This window comes from Bacillus rossius, chromosome 15, assembly GCF_032445375.1.
Source record: "Bacillus rossius redtenbacheri isolate Brsri chromosome 15, Brsri_v3, whole genome shotgun sequence".
Classification (NCBI taxonomy): Eukaryota; Metazoa; Arthropoda; class Insecta; order Phasmatodea; family Bacillidae; genus Bacillus; species Bacillus rossius.
Genome location: NC_086342.1, coordinates 45,777,020 through 45,798,569, shown reverse-complemented (window position 1 = coordinate 45,798,569; position 21,550 = coordinate 45,777,020). Strand labels below are relative to the sequence as shown.

General features: G+C 35.1%; 2 protein-coding genes across 3 annotated transcripts in view; one reads left to right on the top strand and one right to left on the bottom strand.

Moving 5' to 3' along the window:
• Window positions 1-12,651, top strand: part of LOC134539567 (uncharacterized protein DDB_G0286299) — a 40,673-nt gene extending 28,022 nt beyond the window's left edge. Inside the window, exons 6-7 of the mRNA XM_063381719.1 lie at window positions 7,520-7,574; window positions 10,851-12,651. Coding sequence (XP_063237789.1) covers window positions 7,520-7,574; window positions 10,851-10,912 — 117 coding nt within the window. The 3' untranslated portion in view covers window positions 10,913-12,651. The remainder of the gene's footprint in view (window positions 1-7,519; window positions 7,575-10,850) is intronic.
• Window positions 12,652-17,249: 4,598 nt separating this feature from the next.
• LOC134539566 (putative helicase MOV-10) overlaps window positions 17,250-21,550 on the bottom strand; it is a 202,329-nt gene continuing 198,028 nt past the window's right edge. For both annotated transcript variants that reach the window (XM_063381717.1, XM_063381718.1), the window contains exon 20: window positions 17,250-19,819. In XM_063381717.1, coding sequence (XP_063237787.1) covers window positions 19,770-19,819 — 50 coding nt within the window. In that variant the 3' untranslated portion in view covers window positions 17,250-19,769. The remainder of the gene's footprint in view (window positions 19,820-21,550) is intronic.

Sequence of the window (21,550 nt, the reverse complement as noted above, 5' to 3'; positions counted from 1 at the left end):
ACTTTAAAACAAGATATTATTTGTATTCTTTTCATCACGCGCACCTGAAGAGGGAAGAAATAAACGTCGACAACCATGGACCACAACACTACATCAAAAGAAATCGTCATAGTTTCCGTGGTGTATAAATAGATAGTCACAATCAATGTAACACATTGTGATACAGTAGCAGCTTGCTTGCGTCTATGATGAAAAATGTTCCATCTCCAAAAAAATAATTTTGAAAAAAGTTAATAATGGTTAAACGTTCCAGATAAAATTAGCAAATATTATGTTCATAATATTGCTGTACTAAAATACAATTTACCTTTCTGCCATTAACAATGAAAACACATGAATAATTAGGGTTTAAATATGTAAATATTAGCTCATTTAATCACCAGTTTGGGAATACAGAATTTTAAAAGAATGGTTCACATTTATTGTAAAATAAATTGTAATTTGTATTTTGTGGTTTGAGAAAGTTTTCTGGATAAATTTTTTAGTGTAGCAGGTTGTGGAAAATAAGGCGAATAGGAACTTAAATGAAAGGTTAGTTTAGATGCATAATTAAAAAAAAATTCATATTTAAAATATTTTGACAAACATTTTCCATATAATAATTTAACCAACTTTACACTTTAGTATTATATAGGGATGTGCGAAAGTGACTTTATCCACACGAAATGAAAGTGAAAGAAAATTTATCAAGTTTCGCGAAAGTGAAACGAAAATGAATTTTTCTATGAGATAAATATATTCTTAACGAAAGTTAAGCGAAATTTTTTAATTAACAAAGAAAAAAAGTGCCCCAAAATTTGCTCTTCAGTAATAAATTCTATTACATAAATCATTTTGGTACCTTTTGATGTATATATAAATATTACTATTTAATATAATCAAGATCCACCCTAGACCACACAACACAGCCCCATGTCACTCGTAAATTTCAAGAATCAATCCAGATCTTTCAGCGCACAGACTATTTCCTTTACAGTCGTAATGTCGCAGTCTATGATAATATATTTATTCGTGCATGGTACTGATGAAAAAATACGTGAATACTGCGGAATGGCCGCCATCTTGCACCACTGTCACACATGGCTAGCTCAGGAAGCTGTAAACCAGGCAAGGGACATGGTCAGAACAAAACATAACAAATGGTTGCTGCCAAGTGGTCATTACATGCAGTGACTTGTTGACCTTTTTGTCTAATTGGCTGTATATTATGAGGATTTTATATGCCAGTCAGAGTATGTAAAATTTAATTAAAGCAGACGACAATGTTTTTGTTTGGCTGTGCGCGAATAAAAGTAGGTACGTTCTTTGTTTATGTGTATACGGTAAATACTAAATAGTGTACTAACAGTTCTGGAATGTATGTTTTACGAATATAGTACCTACACTACTGTTTGAAAGCAAATGACTCAGGTAATTTTTCAAATATTGCATGATTTTGTTTTGATACCTAGGCCTACTGTAATCACGGTTGAATTTTGTTTACTTTATCTGCCATGTTTGTTCAAATTATGATTTTACCGTATTTTCATTAACGTGAGTTTTTTTCATCACCACGTAAATTAATCTTAATGGAAATCTTTTTTCTAATTAATAATTTGCTTGTTATTACTAATAATGTAATAACATATGCAAATCATATAAAGACATTACAGTAGAATCTCAGTGCTAAGTACTTACAGGTACCTCAAGTTTTTGTACTTAGTACTGAAACATGCATACATATCTTTACAAAGAGAAAAAAATATATAAAAAAAATAGCTACAGGAGAGCCGCAATGCCATATGTATTCGCAACTGCGACTTGCTTTTTTCCCCTTGTCTAGTTCTCTGAGTATATCCACTTTTTCCTTAAGCGTGAATTGCTTTAGTTTCTTTTTATCTCCAGGATCATTCATATTGTAGCACAAATACAATGCGGTGTCTAAATAACGTAACCTGAAAATAAACTCAACAATAACAATAAACAATCCCGGCACAGACATCAAACAGTATTTTTAGCATAGCGTAACACTTTTGTCTAAATAATAGGGATGGGATTTTCGAATCTTGGATTCGTCGAATATACCGAATCCTATGGATTCGAGGATTCGTAGGGTCCGAGGTGGGATTCGAGGTAGGATTCGAGGTGGGTTTTTAAGAGTTTTAGGTAGTAATTGAAAATTGTAGTGCTGGGCGAAGTTAGAAAACTTCGAACCGAACCATTACGTTCGGTTCGGTTCGAAACCTCTTAAAATATATTCGTAAAACCGAACGTTCGTTTAAAAAAAATTACGTTTTTCTAATTTTCTAACCCCCATTTGAGACCATTCACAAAACAGCTCAACAAAATTCCATTACTTGTAATATTCCGACTTTTATCGCATTATCGTCGCCTCAACAGTTTAAATCGCAGACAAAATAAAATAAAAATTTATTAATCGTCGCATAACTCCCATAGCATTTTTTCATATAGGCGCGCTTTGTTTTTTGTTTACTTTAGAGAATTTTGTATGCATTTCTCGTACTACGTAATATAAACTATCGTACAAATGCCAAAGGTATTGTATATTATACCTTTAACTATAGTGCGTGTACGAGAAGTGTTGTAAAATCACCAAAGATTGCGTACCCCATACGTTAAACTAAAGCGCATGTACGAGAACTCTCGTATTTTGGCAAAACTAACGTGATCAAGTTAATACAAGACAAATGCGGTAGGAAATGATTACGTAAATTACGTATTTTAAATTACTGGGATGTATTTATTTTCTTTGGCCTTTTTGGTTATAACTAGCAGGTACTGAAAATATTAATTTAATCTTGTGTATGAAAAGTACTGGTCCAGTAAATGTTACAGTACGGTACTAAGGTGACTAGCGTAGTCGCGGCAACCATCATTATTTCTCGTGTTTTCTTTTTTCCGACGCAAATTTCTATAACCACACTTCTTACGTTACGTTTACAATATTATTGTTCTTGAGGTGATTTGCGATGAGCAGGCTTACGTCGTTTAAGTTTTCCAATTGAAGAAAAGATAATGACGACCCAGATGACCCAGAACCACCCCAAAACATGTCTAAAGTTTCTTCTGACGAGCAGCATTCTTCCAAGAAAACAGCAACTGCAGTCAGCGGGTTTTGTAACGTAGATAGGTAACTTAATTCACATTCGACTTTTTTTTAATGTCCTATTAAAAAGTTTTACTTATTAAAAATGTTAGGTTATGTTAACCACAAAAAATATGTTATGTGGCCTTATGCTGAATGTTCGTCATCTTTATAATATTATATTTTTTTAAATGAAGGTTAGTGTACACTGAAAAAGGAAGATAGTTTTTTTTTTAATTTAGATGAAACTTCTTCATGAATTAAAAGTGTGTGTGTGTATAATTAAATGCAAAATGATTTTCTCTAAATTGTTTTCTTTCCTTCATTATTTATTGCATAAACTTAACTTATAAAATGTATTTGCAATGTTTTAATAAAGCTAAGTAAGCTATATAATGTTTTAATTTTACATATGGCTGGAGAACCTTTATTTCTCACCATTCTGTTAAAGACCAAAATGCTGGTTTCGGTTCATTTTAATTCAAAACAATTATTTCTGTATGAGGTTCGGTTCGGCTATGGTTCGATACCAGAGAACTGAGGTTCGTCCAGCTCTAGAAAATTGTATACCTAAACTATATTATAAAGGTAACGGAAATAGCACAAACATAAGATAAACTACGCTGCATTTTGTCAATTAGCATAACTACTCGATCATTTCCAACCTTCAATAATATAACATTTTGCAGAAAAAAACATAACTTTTTTTAAATGGTGTCTGTTATACAAACATATTTTATTGAAAACATAGGAAGGATAAATTTAACAGTGAATTAGACAGATGCAAACTTACGTGTGTGGTTTTTGAGGTTATTTGTCTCTATTTTATATCAGGTGTATACACTATGCACTTATTTTATAATTTTATAAATACACATGTGATTTTTTTAATACATAGGCCTATGTAATGTATTAAAATAAATGTGTGATTTTTTTTAATAACATGTGGTGAAGTTTAGTGTAGGACTGGGATTCGAGATTCAATGACAAACACTGAGGATTCGAACAAGGATTCGGATTCGACCAAAATGTGGATTCGTCCCATCCCTACTAAATAATTAATACTTCTCTCAAACCTCCGTCTTTCGATGTATCGAATGGTGTTGTGTTGCTCACGTCGCATACTACGTACAGTATAATCCATGGTAGTGCGCGCAACTGTTTGTTAACTTTGTTTTGAGAATTTAGAGGTTAGAAAATACGTTGCGGTGGTATTTGTGTATCTTTGTTATACTACATTAATCATTTAGCTGGAAATTTATTTACCAGTTTAAGTAAATTTTGGTGTAGTAATGCCACGCTACTAGTAGAATTTATACGTTATAGTGAAAATATGATACTTTAAACTGAAACCGTTTTGCATGGCGAAGATATGATTTTTGGCGGGGGCTTAAAAAAAATTCGTTAAGTGAAATATACTTTATAATAAGGTACGTTATTGTACCGGTATTCTACTGTACATTTTTATTAAATTACGATTTCTTTTTCAACTAGAACAAACGAACTTCGGTAAGCTATTGAACTTTCGTTTGGCTCGAAATATTTAGCTAAAAACGAACTTCGACAGATGAAATTCTTACCGAAATCGAAAATGAAAGTAGCAAAATTTCGATTTCGGTATCGGTATACCGAACATTCGCACAACCCTAGTATTATACAGTCAAACCTCTCTGAAATGACTCCTCACGGTTCCCAGGAATTGGGTCGAAATAGAGGGGGGGTCGTAATAAATGTTTTCTGAAATGTTTAGTTGATTTCACCCCCCCTCCCTTTTTTTTTTCCCTTCTTCTTCTTCTTCTTCTTCTTCCCTTTTCTCTCCCAAACAGCTACTCGCTAAGAAGCCAGCTGTACAATGGCAGGATGCTGTCACTCACAATGCTAGACGGCTTTGCTTTAAACCCACTTCAACCTTCATGACAAGTCCGTCGCCCTACAGGCCACCTCTAAAGAAAATATGTCAATAGACAGTTTATTTTTACTGGTTAGTTTACATGTACGTTTTCTGCTTGCCGTAGTTACATACACTAGAACCCCGATGTCACGAACCCCGGATTTAACGAAGCAGTGATTTTACGAATACATTCTCGGGAACCGTCAAAAAATTGGACATTTTGACCAAAATGTGAAAATCAGAAGAAAAAAGAAAAAAAAAGAAATGAAAGATCATTAAAATCTGTTAATTTTAACACACAGCGTATTTTTGTGTCGGCTTTAATACTTCCAATAATGTTCATGTAAGAATAAAAAAAATAATGGGATATTTCCTTTAAAAATACGGCAGCAGTCGCTTGTGCAACGTAAGTGGGAACGCGGGAATATCGTCTAGACAGGCTGGCGGCAGCACAGGCGGCGGATGAATGACGTCATACGGCTTTCCTCTCCTTCCCTTGTCCAGACTTCAAGGTTCATCCCTCCGAGGCATACAAACCATCGTGTCTCTCTCCCCCTCCTCCCTCAACGTCCTTTGGCATGTGAAACTGTCAACATCCTTCCTCCCCTTCTCCAAACTGCGTGCAACGAAAGCAAGGTTTGTATGTATAGTCCATTTCTGGTAAAATGAAAAAATTTTAAGGGCCCCCGCGACAGTCATTTACCGTTAATTGTTTTGATACAATTTGTTTGTTAGTTGCACAACATTATTTCTGCTAGAAAATCACTGAAACTTCAAAATTTCTTTAATGGAAAAATTTAGCTGGGCCGTAAAAGTATTCATTTTTGCCGCAAATGAACTATACTCGCCCTTCCTGCCGGACAACATTCTCGGCGCGTGACGCATGGCAACTGCAGTCGTGTGCCGCGCAGACAGAAAAACCTACGCGATTTCCAAACTACACTATATATCCGACTGGAGTCTGTTTACAAAAATTATTTAAGAATTTGTTAATGCCCAACTGGTTCTATTGAGATAAAATGGCTAAACGGCATGTTTTCGAAGTTTTAGGTGTAAAAAACCAGTTACAAATTTCTTGAAAGTATCATAGGGAAATGCATTACACCTTTATCTTTATTTTTCCGCCATATAATGTTATGGTCACCGCTCAAATTTCACAGTTATCTGACGGGAACGAGATGACTGCGCGCCAGTCCAGAGCCTTGCACTTAGAGGTTTTACCGCGCTAGAACTACCATTGAGCGTCACTTATCATCCCGCTTCACTAACACACACGCTGACCAGACGGCGCCCTAAAGCTGATTAGAGGAAGCACGTAGAAATGCAAGGCAGGAAATTTTTCCAGCTTATCAACCAGGACCCGGGCAAGTCTTGACTATCAAGCTTTTCACATTAAAATATAAGAGACTTGTATTGTGTAATTTCAGTGTTATTTAGCGGTTTTTCTTAAAAATCACATTTTTCACATTTTCCATATAAATTCGCGGAAAATTTCGCGATTCACCATATAATCGTGGCCCTAGTTATTGCTTGCGCGAGAGGTGAGGCGTGGAATGTTAGAAGAAAGATAAATGCGGGGTAGACAGACGGCACCCAGTGTGTTTCCTGCGTGGGGAATGAGTGGCGTAGCCTTTTTTTTAATGCTGGGTGAAGCGACCTTTTTCTATCAACCCACGGGAAAAGATAATTGCTTGAGCTGTCAAAATAAACATCGCTGCGGCAGTTAAAACAAGTCGAGGCGGGCGTGCATCCAGTCGGTCGCTGTGTATTGTCAACCGATAGTAATCAAAATCAAGAGAAATCCAGCAGGTAGCTTTGCCTTAACTGCGTACCAAACTAGACACTCGCAAAAAGCTAAACGTAAACACGTTGCCACAAAAACCTTTATCTGCACCCTGCCGGCAAAGGGACGTGGAATGGGGGTTGTTAAGCGCTGACAGCGGTCGACAGGAAGCACTCGGCAAGAGAAACGCAGTAACACGCTACTCACCACAAGAAACTTATTTTCTGTCCGATTTTCTTCGGATTTTCGGCAATTTTTTCACGGTTTCTTGAAATCGGGTTGTAATAGAGAGGTGGTCGCAATAAATGGGGTCGCAACAAAAAGGTTTTACTGTATGTCTAATTTTCCAGAAGTTGTTACATGATGTGAAAAAAAAAAATTTAGTGGGATTCTTATTCTCGTTCTTACTATTCAAATTTGATGTTTGTATTTGTGTTAATAATTTGATATTCGTATTTGATTCAAACTAAAAATACATTTGCACAGGCCTAGGTATAATACACAGTGAATAAAATGTTGCAAAAATTAACTGATTAGCAATACTATAGCTGTTGTCAACAAAAGTTTTTGTGGCATTTGTTTGTGGCTATTTGGTTAAAATATTTTATCATCATTTCTATATACACCTATTATCAGATTCATATCTGTGTAATTTGAAATTGTTCTGTTTTTTAAGTGTGGTTTTGTTTTTTTTTTCCCATATTATGGAATTATTGGTTTCTATTCATAACTAAGTTGATGTATGGATTTTTTTTTGCAGGACCCAAAGAACAAACAGTTTGCCATTTGTGATGAGCCAATGCAGAAGGTTATAGGTACGTATGTCACGTGTCTTTTATTTATGTATACACTGATCCCTCAATTAGCAAGTCTTCAGATTGCACAAATTCATTTACCGCAATGTTAATTTTGCTGTCCCAGTCTTGAATAGCACGCGTGTAAATTTCAGTTAGCACGAAATCACCACAGGCAAAAAAAAAAGTCAGGCATGACGCCACGAAATCTGTTTCAACTCGGTAAAAAGCAGATGTACCACGGTATACAGTTAGCCATACGAGGGCGGAAGAGATGCGCGTGCAGGCCTGACTACGCTATTGGCTGTTGTACAAACATCAGCTGTGACAAGGTAGTTTGCGGCTCTGGACTTTAAATGACCAAATTTGTTTACGTCTGCGTGAATGCTGCCAGACCGTACCACCCTGCCACAGACCGGGCCATGATGAATTAGGACTAGCAAGTGGCAGGGAACTCTCCTATTCATTTTCCGGTAACTACGTGCGTTGGAATCATGTTGGAATCCTGGCTTCCAAGTGAAATCATAATAATTCTTAGTGTTGAAGTATTTGAGACAAAACTAGAAGTACAGTAAAACCTCGCACAACGAACTCCTTTATAACGAAATCCTCGGTATAAGGAAGCAACTGTTGAGTCCCGCCAAATTGCTATGTAATCCTATGTATTTATACCTCTAAATAACCAAACTAGCATTTTTTGGATGCAACACCAAAAACACCCGCTACAGCGAAGGTAAAACAAAAAAATATTTAAAATATTTTCTTAGGATTGTCAAAAAAATTTTTAATTTTGCTTCGTAAATAAATTACGCTTCGGCCATCTTACAACTGATTGGCCATAGAAGTAAGAGTTACGGACGTACTGAAACGCACTTTGACTACCAACATAAGCTATCGTACTTTGATTAATCAATCTTCCGAAACTGCCTAGAAAATTTCATCACGTGAACAATTTACATCATTGTTCTGTGAAAATGTGTGATCGTTTATCTGTGTTGTAATGAATGCCAATAAACGATACAGATTCTGTGGAAGTGTTTCTTAGTTAAAATCTGTATGTTTAGAAAGTTGTTTTTGTTCCATGTTGTAGGGGTAAATAAATTATTTACCCAGTTATGTATCTTGTTTAGAGGTTAAGTTTTTCTGGGTTAAATTTGTTCGCTTGTAAATAGGTTATGGTTGGGCAAATCTTGTGCGGTAATAAATGAGACTTAACTTTTAGTAATTTATTAATAGTGTTCGTAAAATGGATAAAAAAAAAACAGAAAGCAATTTCTCTTACAACAAAACTGGAAATTCTACACGCAGTAGATCAGGGAGGTAAAAAAGCAGAAATGGCTAAAAGATTTGGCATTCCAAATTCAACGCTGTAAACAATAATATACAATATACTTATGTACTGTAATCAAATTGGATTGGTTTGCTTAATCTTCATTTGCTCTGCTCAAGGACTGTAGCATGTATTAAAAAGTAGGTAAGTATTTTGTGTATACTGTATCTACAGTAGAATCTCGTTATAAAGTACATCAATAAAGCCTCTACTTTTATACTTAGTAATGAAAGTACTTTATTCTGAAAGTCTATATATTTACCTTTAAAATGTAGTTTTTTTTTTTTAATTTTTAAAAATAAAGTAGTAGGGGATTAAATGTTACATTAGCTTGGAAGCAAATATTTGTAAAACAAGAATTTTAAAAAATTACTAAACTTAATACAGTAGCCTAACTTCCAAGGCCTACATATACAAAATTTATATCTGTCGAAAACAAAATGACAAATGGGTTAAACTATGTTGCAGATATGTACATTTATTGGGATAGAATTCCCATAGAATTCCCTTATCACCTAGGCGAAGTCTCTTGCGACCAGCAGATAAAGATGACTGTTCGTACAGTTTAATAATTTTATTCGCGATCTTTTATTATTGTAGACAGTGTAGTGAACACCAAACCAAACGACCGTGCCACATCTGCATTTTTCCTGCCTTTGTCAACTTTTAAAATTTGCACGTTTTCCTTAAAAGTGAACTCTTGCTTTTCTCTTTATCTTTTTGGCCATCCATTCTGATTAAAATATTCAATCAACCACATTGTTTGCCTCGCGCCACGTCAAACGTAAACAAACCTCGCATCCATAGATAAACATAGCACGCATCACGAGCATGGGTGTGCCAGGCGCCATTTCGACCTTCATGGCAACACAAAGCGTGTCGGCCATGTTGTGACACCAAACTGTTCAAAATTTAACCTGCATAAATTAACATTATTGGATTTTTTATTTTGTTTATAAGTTACAATATAATTTGTATTTAACGTTTGTATCTGCGTTAATTAAAACTTTTAAAACGTGCTCTACTAATAACCAAAAGATGGCGCAGCTTAAAACAATTGTATTGAAGAGGGGCGAGAGCAATCGATTGTTTAGATCGTCTCGTGCACTAAAGTGTGTGATCCATGGAGGAGGAAGAATGGCGCGTTATGCTGTACTATGATTCTATGAATCGAGACAGTGTTTGTTTACTTTTTATACTTGTTGACGATTCTTGAAAGTGATAAAAATTAATCATAACATACTTTTATAAAGAACCCCGCACAAACACAGTAACAATCATGTAAAATTTTCCTGATAACTGGAAAAGAATGGTCGTTGTATTGAAAGGTAGGATACGTTTTTAATGTTAAAGTGAAATATTTTTACATTGTTTACATTGGTGTTTTGAGCGGGAATTAAAAATTATACGTTGAACTGAAAGATACGTTATTTTGAAGTACGTTGTAACGGAATTTCACTGTATATACTGAGTACCTACTTTTACTTCTGTGTTTTTTGAAATAATGATGGGTGCAGGAAAAAAACCTTTGTATCACAAATCATTTGTTCGTTGGTTTTGAATTCACCTCATTATAAAGAAATCTCGCTATAACAAAGACACATAATATCAGTCCCTTCAAGTTTGTTGTACCGAGGTTTTACTGTATAAACAATTTTTTTTGTTTTTTCTTTGTGCTTTCAGTATTTTACACATAACATTTATTGACATTATTTCCTTTATCATTAGACTAATGTTAAACGATATTAATAGTATTAAATTGATTCAATGTCCTGAGCAATTTGTAAAGCTTGCATGGGTGACTAGCAAAACATGACTGTGTATCTGCACAACAATTTACTAGCTGTGAGCTCTTGAAAGTCGAGAAATGTAACACCAGACAGTGCAGTGGTTTCTGGATGTGAGATGGCTTGTTCTAATCAGGAGTGTTCGAACGAGAATGAACTTGGGTGTTTGTTGGTTTTCAGGCCAGAAACGTTTCCGCATCTTTGGGATGATGAAGTATCTGAAGAATCATTTTGTTGACTAACTTGTCTCCTGCAAGTTGAATTTTATCATTATGGGACAGAAATGCAAAATTCATTCTTTTACTAATATGATTTTGTAATGTGTTGGTACAAGTTAAGTGTGTATAAATACCTAAAAGTAGATTAATGTAAGTGCTTTTGAACAAGAAACGTATTTCAGACTCCAATTTGGATGAGGTAAAAAATACCTTGAGATGTTTCACTGCTGCTTGCGTGGCAGTGGCAGTAGTGCAGTTTCTAGCACTTATGTTTGTTTTTTTGTATTATGAAGACAAGGCTGCCCAATGGTATTATTTACATACACCTAAGGAACCATAATGACTTCAGTTGTGTGCACGGTATCTAAGATGTCATAGTACAAGATGATGTACCTTTAATATCTCTGTTGGTATATTTGTGTTTGTACATTTGAAAATGCCAGGTCTGGTTTTCTTAAATTTCTTTATGAAATGTGAAGGTTCCTGTGTTGGGAATTTTTGTCATTTTTCTACATCATATTTTGTAGTACAAATTTTGTTTGCATTGTATGTAGTGTTGCGCTATATATATTTTTTATTTTAAAGCTAAATTTGAAATGCACATAACAGTTGTGTGTTAACTTTGTGTACTGTGGTTAGAACTTTTTTTTGTAACTTTTCCTTTGTTTTAGCAAGCAGTTTAGGGTAGACGAAACCGTTGTGAATTCCCGTTAGGTCAGTCGGTAGCGATGTAGCATTGTTTCAACATAACTTTTATATTCACTGTTACAACATGTCGGCATAGCTTTGTAGACTCTTGGCAGTAAGGAATGGTTGAAATGTGTATTGACACCCTTGGTAGAAGCACTTGGAGCTTTTTATAAACATTTATCTCTGCCGAGTACATTGTACTGGATTGTAGTAATACAGTACATACTTATTTTTTTTTAAATTTTAAGAATACCATAATTTTTTTTTTTAACAAATTGCACATATACTATCTCTATTCCTGAACACAACTGAAGCGGTAGTTACTGAAGATATTTTTTTAACTAACTAGCAGTTTTGGCTGAAACAGTTTGAAATAGTAGTTTCTTCTAATTAAAGGTAGTGTTTCAATGCACACAGACTGGCTATGATTTGCAGTACATACTCGGTTTGTTAGCTAGAAGGACATACTCCTGAGAAGTGTTTTGAAGTACTTTATATATAGCTTGCCATGCCTCCATGTTTATACAGCTCTTGCACTTGTGTTTATGGCCACATGAGTTCTTGCCTATGAGTTTTTGTAGGTTTTGACGGACCAACATTAAACCATTCTGAATATTGTGCAGCTGAATTAAAACCAAAATATTTGTTCCCGTTCTGAATTTTGTTCCATTGGTGTAATTAAAAGTAGGTAAAAATGTCTTCATGTTCTGTGAGGTGTTAATAGATTATTACAATGTTTCGATTTAAATTATTACGTGAATGTTGCAGTATGTACATTTGACGTGGAAATTAACGTTCAAAAATATTGACTTTTGAGTGTTAATGGACACACGTTCAAGCGAGTTCTACCCAACTGCTGTGAGGTGGTGATGCGACTGTCAACGGATGTCGTCAGCAGTTGTGCTACGCATCACATCTTTTCACCGACCATCTCCGTTTGTCTCGTGTAACAGTGGTTTCTTTGTGCTGAGAAACAGACATTCTTTTGGACTTGAGTGTGAGTGGTACAGTTGCATATATTGTAGAAAACATTTTTAATCTTCGTAATGAGTAATAAAGAATCTTCGAAAATACTCTCCATCTTGTTGTTTATACTAAATATTTGCCACTTGAGCAAGTGTCTGGTAACTCAATAATTGTAACTTTCAAGAAGATAGGTATTTGCCTATGTTTAGTTTTAGAAAATTTAAGTAGTACAGTAGAACCCCTGTCATACACTTTTCAACGGAGGGCACAAAAATGGTGTATGATGCGGGAAAGTGTATGAAAAGGGAATGGCAATAATAATTTTTTTTTTGTTTGCAATCTAGCATACCAATGTCAGATTAAACTTAAATACATAATGTGTAAATAACTGCATTATATTAATGAAAGATATGAATTCATAATTATATATACATATAATAAAACCACCAGAAATGTAAAATACAAGTAAAGCTGACATGAGAAACAGTGGCCTTACAAAATGTTATGAAGTCCTTTCTTGGAGGGCGGGAAAAGTCACCAAGCCTAAATTAGAAATTAAAAAAATTAGGCTATTGTAAAAAGAAAATCAGGAATTTTTGCTTGTTTTCTTTTTTTTTCTTTTTACAAACAACTTTATGCAACAGAACAATTTTCAATAAAATTTTAACTTGAGAAACGTAAAATACAAAACAATCCGATCGTAAGAAAACAATAACAAACAGGTATATTTAGTTCAAAGATTAATGAATGCACAAAATATGAGATCCGTGCCTTGGTAAAGCGCTTGCACCATTTTCATAATCATTGCTAGTTTCCGCCACTAGTCTCGCTTGGTGCCGGCCATAGATGCTACTAGCGAAGTGCACAGTCTTCCTGATACTATCCATATCTATGGTGCCATAAAGTTATTTTCTTAAGTTTGCAAATGTAAACAATGAACGTTTTTCAAAATAAAAGCTTTAAAACATAGTTTATCAGGAGGAATATAACAAAAAAAATTTGTGAATTTTGGGACTTTTCCGCTTTGTAAAAACGTATGAAACGGGAAATTAATGATTTTATAAGTGTATGTTCCGGGAAAGTAAACCATTGTAAATATAGTACTTTCGGCGGGACCAAAATTATTGGCGTATGACACGGGAAAATGTATGAAACGGGAGCGTATCATCGAGGTTCTACTGTATTTACTTGACTGGATTTGATAGAAATTTACCTCTGCTATGTGGGATGTGCCATATTTACAGATGTATGTGACTTAATAAATGTTTAAAAGTCTTTAATCATAATAATATTAAGAGTGTGCAAAAATTTTGAAATTTTAAATTTTTCCTTGAATTATATAAAATTAAAGAACAATAAGAATCTGAAAATGTAAGACGATATACTATACCAGATGGCTTCAGTGCATTATACCCAGGAGACCAGGTAGGTGCCTGAGCATCGTTCTCCCCACTTCTAGCTCGCCGTCACGCAGCAAGACCCCAGGTAACGGCTGTCCAACCAGGGACTAAGAAAGGATGCAGTTGCAAAACATTGCACTAAATAAGTCACACATTGGTCTTGGAATAGTTACATTATCATTGTTACAAATACCTAAACCTGATAAGTTAATACAACTTTTGAAGAATAGTTTGACATTAGAGGACTATGTTGCTACAGTGATACAAATATTGGTTAAGAAAACACTGTGGCTCATGGCACGTACTTTGGGCAATGTTAAACTTCGTGACATGTACACTTTGTTAAAGATAGCACAGCTGACAATTATTGTAAACTGAAGCAGAATCAGCTGCACATTTATTGCTGATGTACCGTATTTACTCACATATAGGTCGTGGCAATTTTACCAGATTTGATGGGAAGAAAATTAAGTGCTACCTATATGTGAAGAAAATATTTTTAAAATTTTTGAGGAATTTTGTTTCCCAATACAGTAGAATCCCGCTGATGCGACCCCACTCTGATGCGTCCATTCCGTTTGTACAACCGTTTTCTGAGAAACTGAAAAATTTGAGCAGAGAAAGTATAAAATTTAAGTAAAATCTGCTGAAAAACAAGTCTTACACTTGTTGGGCGCTGTGTGTTCACGTTTATCTTGGCAAGAGCAGGGGGCAGTGTCTAGCCGAGCTCGACGCGTCCACTATCACACGAAAAGCCGTCTCAGCTGTCATGTTATCTTACCCGCCCGCACGAAAAGCTGCTGTGATAGCTTATGTGAGTGCGTAAGAAACTCATCGGGCCAAGCTGGCGGTAGCGGCGGCTTAACGTTATACGTGACGTGACGCAACGCTTACATCTATCCCCTGCTAATTCTTCAAGGCTCATCCCTCCCAGAGCCACAAACCATGTAAATACACCCTCCCCCCCCCCCCCCCCCCCTTTTTCAAACTAACATTTCAACACATTCTCTCCCTTATTTCAACCTTCTGCGTGAGAAACTGTCAGCATCCTCCTCCCCTCCCACACCGCGTGCAGCAAAAGCCAGGTTGTATAGTCCATTCTCAGTAAAATAAATATTTTTATGGGCTTATACGACTGTCCTTCGCCGTTAATAAATACTTTATAAGTTTAAGTTATTATGATACAATTTGTTTATTAGTCACACAGCAGTTTCTGCTGAAAAATCACTAATACCTTGAATTTTATTGAATAAAAAAATTTAGCAGGGCCGTAAATATATTTATTTTACTGCATAGTTACTTTTCCATCTGCATTCGAACGTTTTTTTTTTCTCTTTTTTTTTACGCTGTGAAGGGACGTGGAAAAGATAATCGCTTGAGCTGTCAAAATAAACATCGCTGATGGCAAGGGCGGGAGCGCATCCTGTCAGTCTGTCGCTGTGATTATCTACTCCAAAAACATGTCACAGCATTTGAGGATAGCATTGTTCTTATATCTTTCGCTTAGAGCCGAATGTTTTCTACCTGATCCACACAAGTTCCTTTGCCACGTTTTGAACGAAAATAACAACCAGCCGGCTAGCATAGCCGAACTCGCATGTCGCTTATTCACTTAGCGCCAAAAAAAATGGTAAACGAAGGGCAATGTTGCACCTGGATGGCAAACAAGTAGAAAAAGGGAAGGGGAGAAGCAATGGTTTCCCCAGCCAATATCTTATGTGTGTCAGGAACTTCCTCAAGCGTCAGACCAATCGCACGTTTAAAACGCAAACCGCTGTATGTAGATATAAAAAATCATAACGGGCCTTTTTTATTCGAAATTAAATTTACTACAACTTTTATTCTGTGCATTTTTTCAATGCAAAGCACTGTTTTTGAGTTATAGTCTACAATTAAGACATTTTAAGAAGTCAGGAATCAATCGACTTCAATTTTCTATATTCGGTTATTACGAGTACTTGTTGTTACAACAATTTATCACGCCATTATCAGCTCTCGTAGTAGCAGAGTTTTACAGTACGTACATGTTAACTCTTTCGTGCACGGCGCGCCGGCCGTTCGCGTCATTAAATTACCGGTGCGACCTATATGGGGGGAATCTTAAATACCAAATTCAAGACCTCAAATTATGGGTGCGACCTATATGCGAGTAAATATGGTATTTTAGTCTTCTCAAAATTTATGTGGCCAGATGAGATCACTTGATTATCACGTTGAATAAATTTTGAAGTACGTGGAGAAATACCAAACATAATGTTACTAAATTGTGTTATTTAGAATATGCTATGTAGAATGTCGTTCCAACTGGCGGTTAAAGCAATAAAAAGTTGATTACAAAAGTATGCAATTATTAAAAGTGAATGTAAAGAACTTGAATGCAATATAATGCATTTAATGAAAATCATAAATCATATACAAAGTCTTTTATTGTATATTGTGGTACATAGACTACTTTGATTCAATTTTGGATTTTGAATAATTTAAAAGTGGTTAGTGAAATTCCCAACTGTTTTTGCATTGTATACTCTGCTGTAGGTCAAAGTATTTCCTGCTTTACTTGAGTGGTAAGAATAAGTGCCGTGGGAACACGCAGAATGATCCAGACACAGGCAGCTTGCTCCTCCGCTAATGGAGGGTCCATGTAGTGGTAGTGGAAGGAACAGGGGATGGGTATCACTTGTCGCGCCTGCTCCGGGAGGGAAGCCTTCTTTTCACAGACGAGAGAGAGAAACGCCCGATCGTGCATCTTCAGATTTTTTTTTGTTCATTATAAATATGGCAGTGTTGATAAAAGTATAAAGACCATAAACAAGGCAACTGTATTTATTTGTACGCCGCCATATTTTTCGTTTGCCGTGTGTGCGTGAAAACATTTGGTCAGGATAGCTACATTAAAGATACTGTGAAATCATGTAAACGGTTTCCTAGCCCTGGATAGCTACATATTAAAAATTTTATTTGCTGAGCAACCATAAAATGATTTTAGTATTTTTAATGTAGCTATACTTACCTAATATAACCAAACATCCACAATGTTTTAAAGTATTTATAATGTAGCTAACCTATCCTAATCGACCGCAAAATTTAATGGCACACCGGTTTATACAATGAGATAGAACGGCGTATGACGTATGAGTAAGCTACATCCCAAATAAATACACCTGTTGAAGTACGGAAAAAAAAAAGCATGAACTTCTGGTGTGGCTCTCTTGTCTGTGAAAAGAAGACTTCCCGCTCCGGGAGGTAGTGGGTTTTCCCAGAGATAAGCGCGGCCAGCGTGCTGCATAAGAGATTCACAAACACAGTTAAAACAAACTCTTTATTCAGAATTTTAAAAGTAAAACAAATAAAAAAAATTTCTAAAGTATTCGGACTAAAAGAAATCACATGCTCTCATCACTTACTCTAAACAGAACAATCTTAGAAGCCATCTACGTATTTAAAATAACATTTTTTTAACCTTGCTAATCAAGTTGGACACATAACAGAGCACGAAATACATTCTTTTATTCAGTAAATTGTTTTCAATGGTACTTTTTTAAGTTTCAAATATTGTATATTTAAAACATTTTACCACAAATAAAAATTTTAGACTGTTGTAATTTCTCTCTCCCCCCCCCCCCTCCTACCCCCCCTAAACTTACCGCCAAAACAAAGTGGTGACACAAATGTCCCCATATGGACATTAAAAACAAATGAATAAGGTAACTAAAATATTTATTTGCAATGAAATGTATATCTTTGGGTATTTCATATTTAAGACAAATTTTTATTTTGTAGGCCACACATCACAAAAAAGTTACAAAACAACTATAAAATGACACTATACATTTCTAACATGCCTTTAAAAAATTCTCACCTAACATTGCTCACAAAGATCACTTGAAAAATCACTGAGAAAATAGTCATGTACTCTCATCACAGCACCTGGAGAACATTTCCATAATCCAAGTGAAGTGTTAATAACAGTAATGTACGGAATGTAAAGTGGTTCCCAAACCATTATTAACTTCATGCGTTTTTCTTTGTTCCCCTGTTCCACTTAAAACTTAACAAGATCTATCAAGATCTGGCAACATAAGATATATTAACAATAAACATCAACAAACATACATAATATGCAGAATTTACAATAAAGTGTATAACAAACAGGCTGTACTTTTAACAATTTCCAAAAACACTCCATAAACAACAATGCCAGTATAAAAAAAAGACAAATAATTATTTGTTCACTCAAACATTGAAATAAGTTTTTGAATTATGATAATGTGAAAGACTACAGATATTTTATTGTACTTTAAATTAATACAGTTTTGTATCCTTCATGTTTATTGATGTTAGTAAAAAACCAGATGCTGATTATTACGGTAACACAAACTTATGATTTGAGTTACATACTGGTTTTAAGGCATTAACATGTTACATAGAATGAAAAATTTCTGATACAGTTTGGTAATAAAAATTGATCCATTTCCCTAGATCTTTTCTTTTTTAGGATTTTAAGACACCCTTCCGTTCCCAGAGTTTTTCCTGTGTACCTGTCCGTGGGAACTCTTGACTTATTTTGCCTTCCTTTTTACTACCAGATATACTTGCATTTAGTCCCCACAAGTGTTACGTGCCAACCCCTTTTATTACCATGAAAAATTTATTTTTGGAACAGCTGAATGATGGTTACTCAAGTGGAAATGTGTTGCCAACGCTCTAGTTATAACCTAGGTCACAACTGCGGATCAGTAAAGTATCGCATTCGTCACTGTGCTGGAAAGAGCATAGTTACTTCATACTGAATACGGTCCATTCAGATTTAGACATTTAGTTGGAAAATGCCTTATTATCGTACACCCCTTTTAAGAGAGGACGTAATAGGAAAAACAAACCATTACTTAAAGTTCAAGAGTTAAAAAAATACACAAAACAGAAGTGAAATGGGTACATAGTCCACACAAGGAGGGCTGATACATGGTTCGCCCAGGGACAAAGTACGTGTGTATTGGGTTGTCAGGTGGTTATTCACATGCCAGCGAGCACCAGTATCTAGGTTCTACAAACACACCGCACTATGCCACCATTCGGAGGCCTTTCACTGTTATATATGTTCTTACACTGTCATGTTATAACATATGGAAAGATCACTACATTGCTAGAGTAACAATTTTTTTTAACAGTAAATAAAAATTCTTTACTTAGGAAAAAAAAAAAAGCATTCAAATAATTATAAATCTGAAGTTAAGTTGCTATACATGCTTAATGAAATCATTCAGCATCTACACATAGTGACAAAATACCTCAGATCCCATGCGCACAATTCTAAAATCCCCACTTTAAAGCAATATTTCTAATACAAATGCAGGGACTCTACGCAAGTTTAGATGATGTTTCCTTGTATTAGTACAATTATAATATTCCCAAAATTTACCGATCATTAAATTTCACACCTACATAAAATGCGAAATGAGGTGCTAAACACAAGTGTTTTGATGTTACTACTAAAAACAAAAAAACATCAATTGTACCTCAAATTTTTAACACCAATCATCCATCTTATAATGAAATAGCTTTAATAAACTTAGCTCTTGCATGTGACCAGAACTGTTGATGATATGTATTTTTTTTAATCATAAAAAAAAAACTAACTACGTGGAAAGTATAAAAATATTTTTTACAAACCAAGTAACCATATTTAAATGTTTTGGTATTCACTATGACTATCATACAAGTTAATAAAAATCATTTTTCAATTACATAAAAGAACACGCTTGTAGACTTTTATTAAAAAAATTATTGCGTACGGCATTCAGCACGCAAGCACAAAGGAACAGTCTTCACATCTCGCCGCGCCAATTGGGTCCATCTTCTTGCAAAGCCACCTCCTCTGAAAACAACACGCCGTCATGACACAAGTGGTGTGCACTATCGTTCACAATCCCAGCATAATGGGGGGGGGGGGGGGGGGGGAACCCTAGGTCAGTGCAATCCGCCGGTGGCTTTCATCGATGACTAAGTGTCTCACCCATCACTTAACGCTTTCAAATTTAATATGGAGCACAAGGAAACAAATCTATTTTTGCAGTTGCATTGCAGATGGACTTTTGGTTCAAGGAGTCAATTTGTATCATTTAAATCATAGCTTTATCACCAACGGTATCATTTTGTAGCTATTTTAAATATTCATATTTGTCATTGTCCCACACCCTGATACTAAAATTTATACGCCTATTACAAGACTATTACGAGTTAATTTACGCTAATATAAGTTTTATACTTGGTCCGTCAAGCAGCTTTAGGTAACACTCAACTTGCCCGATATTTATCAAGTAATTTATGGTAACTATCGTACTTCATGTGAGGTTATTTTCAGCCAGGCAGAATTTAAACAACAGACATGTATTTTGTACATCTGCTACTTTTTAATGGCATGCGGGTCAAATATAGTTCATGTAGAAAAAAATATTTGTAGCTCAAATTAATTTTCATACGAAAGAAAATTCTACTAACTTTTCAGTTTAGTGCTAATAAAGGAGTTAAATATTGGTAGAAAAATTATGTCAACGATTTGTAAAATGATAGCAACGTTTTGACAGAAATAGAAATCAAAATTACAGTACAAGATTATGTAAAATTAGCTAACTTTAATATTCAATTATCTACAATATTCATAATAATAAAATGGCTAAAGAGAAATTGGGCACTTATTTAAGCATCAACAGTTATTTTATATTGAACTGCAGTACACGCTTCCCTAAGTACCGTGTTTTCTCGCATAATCATTGCACATTTTATACTAAACTCAAATTTGAAAAGTAGGGGTGCGAAGTTTGTGGAAAAATTTTTTTTGTTAGGTAACGTTATTCATAAAAACAAAACCCATTCATGGAAAGTACGTTTATTTTGAAAAACAATTGAGGTATACAGGAGCATGCCAAACAATTTATATTAATAAGTCATGCAACAAAAACCTTTCTTCAACTTTAAATAGAAAAACAAAATCTGTGACCCGAATGCAAGCCACTTGAATATGTGACGTGAACTAACGCGTAACTATCATCATAGTGCACACTTCCCACGGAAGAGTGCGGGCTATCAAATGTAGTTAAGTCGGCACCTTACAGAGAGCGCGCGTTGCATGCATCGGCGAGATAACGATATTCAACTATGTGTGCGCGCTCTATGTGGGAATCGACATAACCAAACAGAAAAATGCCAACTAGCGCTGGCTACAATTTTATAAGCGGTACACCACGGCGACGCAGATGAACAGATAAAGGTTATAACGTTTAAAAGAGTCTTTAAAAGAAAATTTACAGACAACTTAGTATTCCATTAATTAAATAAGAAGTGGTAATGGCCGATTAAATATTAGAATTCTACTTTAAAATACATTGTTTTATACGGAAAACCTACACCAAACGCTTGGAATCTAATAGCTGGACCAAAAACATCATGCAACGTTTACGTAAAGAGTTTTTTTTAATCCAAATTTTGACGTCCTAAAATATGGGTGCGATGATTATGCAATAAAACCGGGTATATAATTCAAGTTCATTAATTCTAGATTATTTCTTGGTTAAATCATTGAGGTTTTTCTGATGTTTTGTTGTTTCCC